This window comes from Rhagoletis pomonella, unplaced genomic scaffold (assembly GCF_013731165.1).
Source record: "Rhagoletis pomonella isolate Grant_MI unplaced genomic scaffold, Rhpom_1.0 Rhpom_scaffold_00014, whole genome shotgun sequence".
Taxonomy (NCBI): Eukaryota; Metazoa; Arthropoda; class Insecta; order Diptera; family Tephritidae; genus Rhagoletis; species Rhagoletis pomonella.
This window is the reverse complement of record NW_023458568.1, coordinates 14,458,850-14,464,435: the sequence shown is the minus strand read 5'-3', so window position 1 is coordinate 14,464,435 and position 5,586 is coordinate 14,458,850. Positions and strand designations below refer to the sequence as shown.

Genomic DNA, 5,586 nt, shown 5'->3' with positions numbered 1-5,586 from the left:
TTTACTACATACAACAATACGACACTTACGACACCGTTGCGAATACCCCAAATATTCAATTGGGAGTAGGATTTTCAAACATGAACCAATTAGAACAGATCTGACCGGTTGAGAAGCAGCCATTTGTAATAGCAATGGAGAAAAAAGTTTGCGACGTTCGTAATTTTGATGTTTGCTATTTCTGTTTTGCTTCTTTCTTTATGTGTATTTTGTCGGTGGTTTATTTCAGTGATTTTTTGTGCAAATGTTATTAAAATGAACTGCGCGGTGATTGGATGCAAAAACACGTACACAAATAATAAATTGGTTAGCACAAACATGTGCACAACACTGCTTGAATTTTTTTTTATGCTTCGTCTTCATATTCTTTGTTTACTTTTCACAGAAAATATCATGGCGCCGAAATCACAAAGGTCAGCCAGAAAATTACTTTTTTCTTTTGCTTCATCTTGTCAGATCTTGTGTAGTTGGATCATGATTTTCAACATCGATTTTTACGATATCGATATAGTTCAGCCCGATATATCGCCATATCGATTTTACATGCAATGAATTAAATCGATTCATGATATCGATACTTTCTTAAATATCGAACATGCCTACTTGAACACCACCTTGTATGAATTCGCCTGTATCGTTTTTAAGGGTGGGTAACTCAGCAAATTTATAGGAGTTGACTCAATGACTCCAACTCCCTTTAAGGAGTCAGCTCATTCAACTAACTCATTTGACTCTTTGTATGTTACACTCATTCGTATCGTAGACTCGTTTTGAGGCATAGATGCGGTATAGCGGCCGTTGAGATAAAACAAAACTTTAAAGTGGGCGGGGTCAGCTCCTTTCTACTGATTTGAAAGGTGTAACTTTTTTTGTGTGCAAATTAATAGGGCGGTGCTAGGGGGAGGGTAAAGGTGGAATTTTTAATATTTTCAAAAGCTTTTATTTCGAAACCTATTGTACCGAATTTCAAAATATGAATATGGTTGGAAAGGCAATTGATTTGGTATGCACATCTTTATATATCTTACATACATACATATTTCGAGAAAAACTAAAAAAAAACCAAATTATAAGAATTTGTGAGATTTGACATAACACCCGCAATACAAAATACATGTGGTTGTTGTTGTTGTATTCTTGCCACCACCTTGTATAAATTCGCCTCGTGCAAAAACAAAATGCAAGACCATGCTAAACACTGTGGCGAAGCGAGAGAGTTATATGGACAAATATGAGCCACTATGATTCAATTGATTCATGTGAGCCCTACGGCATCAACTGAGTTACTGAGTTAAATTTTTTTTGGACAGGGAGTCTGAGTTACCGATTCTCTTATAGGAATCAACTCAATAACTCAACTCTGAGTTGAGTTACCCACCTCTAATCGTTTTGTCCCTACTCGTATCGCTTGATGTATCCTTTTGAAATTGAAGTTGTTTTATTAAATAAATTTGGTGTATAATTTATTATCTTTTGGTTTCTATATTATTTTCTTTTACAATGCTTTCGAATCTAGTAGTGACCAGCCAACGTTTCGTGGTTATTATAGGTAAGCTATAATAATCTCTTTGAAAAAACAATATAGAGAATTTTATTTGCAGATGAAACTGGCTTGGAAAAAATATCACATAATATAATATGCCAATTCTTACGAGAACAAAAACACGATGAAAAATTAACTGTAAAAACATTCTCTTTCAGTCCTGAACTGAGAAACTGGTCGAGTTTTATTAATTTTGTGGCGAAATGTTCCCAGGAAGAAAATAAATGCAATGTTTTGTTGCCTCCACTTTCTGATCTACTCTGCTTGCATGGTGTACAGAAAATTATACAATTTATTCAGAAGCTACGAAAATGTGAGAAAGTGCACCGGATCTTTCTATGGATAGCTCCTGCCAATCTCGTGTATCCACGTACAGCATATTTGATATCAGCATTTGAATACATGGCTGACTTAATACTACATCTGCAGACCTCCAATACTTTAACCATTATTGCTCGTAAAACTGGCGGTGGCGTCTCAAACAAATTCTACACATATACTAAAACTAAAAACGAATTTCTTGTTGAGGCATTACAAAATTGTTTCAGGAGCGCGCCAGTAAAAACTACAGCACCAATAACGAACGCAATTGGTGCTACCTTCAAAATTGAACTTAATGAAGATGAAGTGGTAGCACGAAATACGCTTAAAATGCCTTATGAGAAGTGAGTGCAAGTGCCTATGACTGTATTTGGCACGATTACGATAACCAGGGTGCCAAATTTTGAACAAGGGCGTCGATAGAGGTTTTTGAAGCAAGTATAACAAAATATTTTTTTTTTTTGATGAGAAACAAAAACTACAGAAGTTACCAATTTTTTTTAAATCCAAAATCTTGAAAACAAAAGCACGGATTTCAAAAATGTTGATATTAAAAAGGAATTATGAATGCCTTTAATACGATATACAAATGTTATATACAGATTATAAAGTTTTAGCAAAAATTCTATTTGACTAAAAAATGTTACAAAAAATTTGTAACGATCACGCGATTATTTAAAAATTGCTTTACTAAACATATTCAAACTAATATTCCAATAGGATATAAAACAAGCTTTCATTTGATATACAACATGTCTTAAGCCTGTACTATACAGAGTATTTAAAAAAAAACGTAGGCGGCCTTCGGTCGCACTTAGGGATTATAACCCTCACTAAGTAGAATTTTCCTTTCTGTGTTGCGAAAGAAAAGGGGCTGAACACCTTTTGCAGAGAACAGCTTTTTGCGTAGGCGGCCTCCGGCCGCACTTAGGGATTATAACCCTCACTAAGTAGAATTCTCTTTTCTGTGTTGCGAAAGAGAATGGGCTGAACACCTTTTGCAGAGAACACCTCTCTGCGTAGGCGGCTTTCGGCCGCGCTTAGGGATTATGACCCTCACTAACTAGAATTCTCCTTTCTGAGTTGCCGGAGAAGAGGGCACCTTATGTGAATAAACTACAGTAAATATAAGATTGTCACCACTGAATTCTTAAGCCTGAAAAGCAGATCATAATAAAATATGTATACCAAATTAAAGGTAATAACTTGTACTTTCTAAGTAATGTACATTTCTTTAGCATTAACCACGTAATATTTTCAAAGGTCATTATGAAAAAAATTATGAAATTTTACTAGTCTATTAATATTTTGGGCTTTAAGATATGACAAATAATATTAATTAGATACTGGAACTGAGAAATAAATAAATTATCTTTATTTTGACACATTACTTTTTCAATCGGTTATGTAGTTCATAAGATATTAATATTAAAAAAAATCTAAAAAATAACTCAACACTAAATATCTTGAAAACTAGAAGGCCCCGACCCCTAAAAGTGGGTATATTTGAAAAGCGGAGAAGCCCAGCTTTCCAATTGCAAAGTCAAAATTTGTCGCCCCGGTTATCGTAATCTCCCCCTATATTTAGATACATATAGTACATTTGCTGCAAGTGTCATAAAAAAATTTGAGTTAAATATGCAGAAATGATTGCCACCTATTCTACGTTGCATAAAAATTTTATAGCTGTGTCGATTACCAACAGCGCACTTTCCCACGACAGCCGGTTCTACGTACCGGAATGACTTGGGTTTTACCCCACCAAGGGCTGTTGTTTCGGCGATCTAACCCCGTTTAGGGCTACATCTTCTCCGTACACTTCTGTTCAGGGCTGGTATAGAGTCAATCCCAGGGCCAGAAATCTAAACTAAAACCAGAGACGACTGCATACAAACCCCACCTTTGTCAGGTGCAATGCCGGTGACGGGTGGAGTCACCTCCGTAACTGCTCGGGCCTACGTACGCACCGGCAATGGACCAAGTCGTTCGTGGCCCCATGCTGTGCGAACCGGACCTTCTCCACGGCAAACCACCACCCGCCTGGGCAGCACACAATCAACACATCCACACCCCAACACAGCACAACAATAGACACACAAATAAACACAATAGCACCCACACACCGCCGCCGGCTACTCCTGGTCCCTCCGACAATCTGCTCTGTTTGTCAGTCCAGAATATACCGTAACGTGACATCAGTCAAGTTCAACTCTTGCCTCGGCTGGTGCCACTTTAGGGCGTGCTCAGGACTTCGCAACACGCGACATTGGACGAGTGACTATGTGGGCCCCTGCTGTGCTGCCCCGTCGCATCCCTCCCCGCGACGCCGCCAACCACCACCACAAGGCAGCACCCCCCTTTGCAGCACGTACAGCAGAGGACCGGCAGCCAACATAACTCTTTAACACCACACATCACAATTGGTCTCCCAAGGCATACAAAGATGCTACAATTTAACTGTAACGGACTCCAGAGCAAGATCGAGGAGATAACTTTCTTTATCGGAAGGCATGGAATATTAATAGCTGCGGTCCAAGAGACGAAGTTGCACGCCAATTCAACCCTGTTGAATTGCGCCGGATACAACGTGCACCGTCGAGATCACGAGCAAGATAATGGTGGAGGTTTAGCGTTCATCCCGCACCACACCGTGCAGTATCGTCTTATTGAAGCAGACATCGACCGCAGGGATACCATTCTAGAATGTCAGGGTGTTGCTATCCGGTCAGGTGATCTTGAGCTCGAAATATTTAACGAATACATACCCCCTGTCACCAGCTGCCCGGCAGGATATCACCCTGAAATAGGTGAAAACCGTATGGTAGTTGTGACTTTAACGCGCACCACGATCTTTGGCACTCAAGCCTGTCAAATGATCGGAGGGGAATACATCTGGCTGAGCAGATAGAGGATTCGACATTCTGCACAATGAAAGACGACACACCCACCAGGATTATGGGCAGCTGCTGCAGCTCGCCAGATAATTGTTAGATCAGCCCTGGTCTGATAAACAGCGTATCATGGCGACCTGTGCTGACCCTAGCATCAGACCATCTGCGCATAGTCATCTCGATTGATAAACCTACCGACTTCGCTTCCGCGGAACAGCGGACCTATATCAACTTCTCTAAAGCTGATTGGAAAGCCTTCACGGATGTTACTGAGAGCGCCTTCACTGCACTACCCATATCAAACGTCATTCATGTAGGTGTACGTAAGTTCCGAAGGGTTGTCACCGCTGCTGCAGCTCGCTTCATCCCAGCAGGATGTATTAAGGTTCCATGTCCGAACTTTCCTGCCGAAGCAGCTGTTCTAGCTGATCCCAGAAATCCCCGTATTAGGGATCTCAATTCGGAGATTCGGCAACTTGTGAACGTACATTTGAAGGCCTGCAACTTCGCCTCTGGTGTGAGCAAGCTTTGGTCAACCGTGAGGTCGTTGTCCAAATCGACGAAGCGCGACGACAGAGTCGAGATAGACTTTGGTTACCACGCTTCGTCGGACCCGGAGAGATGCGCGAGCTATTTTAGCCGGCAGTTCATCCTGCACCTCCGGTGGATAAAGCCAAACGTCGAGTGACCAGAAGGCTGCACAAAATGCCAAAACCCAGTGCGCCTCTTGTTTTCACCAGCGGTGAGGTAAGGGTATCCATCGGGAAGGCGAAAGCCTCCAAAGCCATTGGACCCGACGGAATATGCATGTTGATGCTGAAAAATTTGGGT

General features: G+C 40.8%; 1 protein-coding gene across 1 annotated transcript in view; it reads left to right on the top strand.

The window, feature by feature from the left end:
* The first annotated feature begins 1,379 nt into the window (after positions 1–1,379).
* LOC118749263 overlaps positions 1,380–5,586 on the top strand; it is a 4,473-nt gene continuing 266 nt past the window's right edge. The window contains exons 1-2 of the mRNA XM_036484063.1: positions 1,380–1,549; positions 1,602–2,208. Coding sequence (XP_036339956.1) covers positions 1,501–1,549; positions 1,602–2,208 — 656 coding nt within the window. The 5' untranslated portion in view covers positions 1,380–1,500. The remainder of the gene's footprint in view (positions 1,550–1,601; positions 2,209–5,586) is intronic.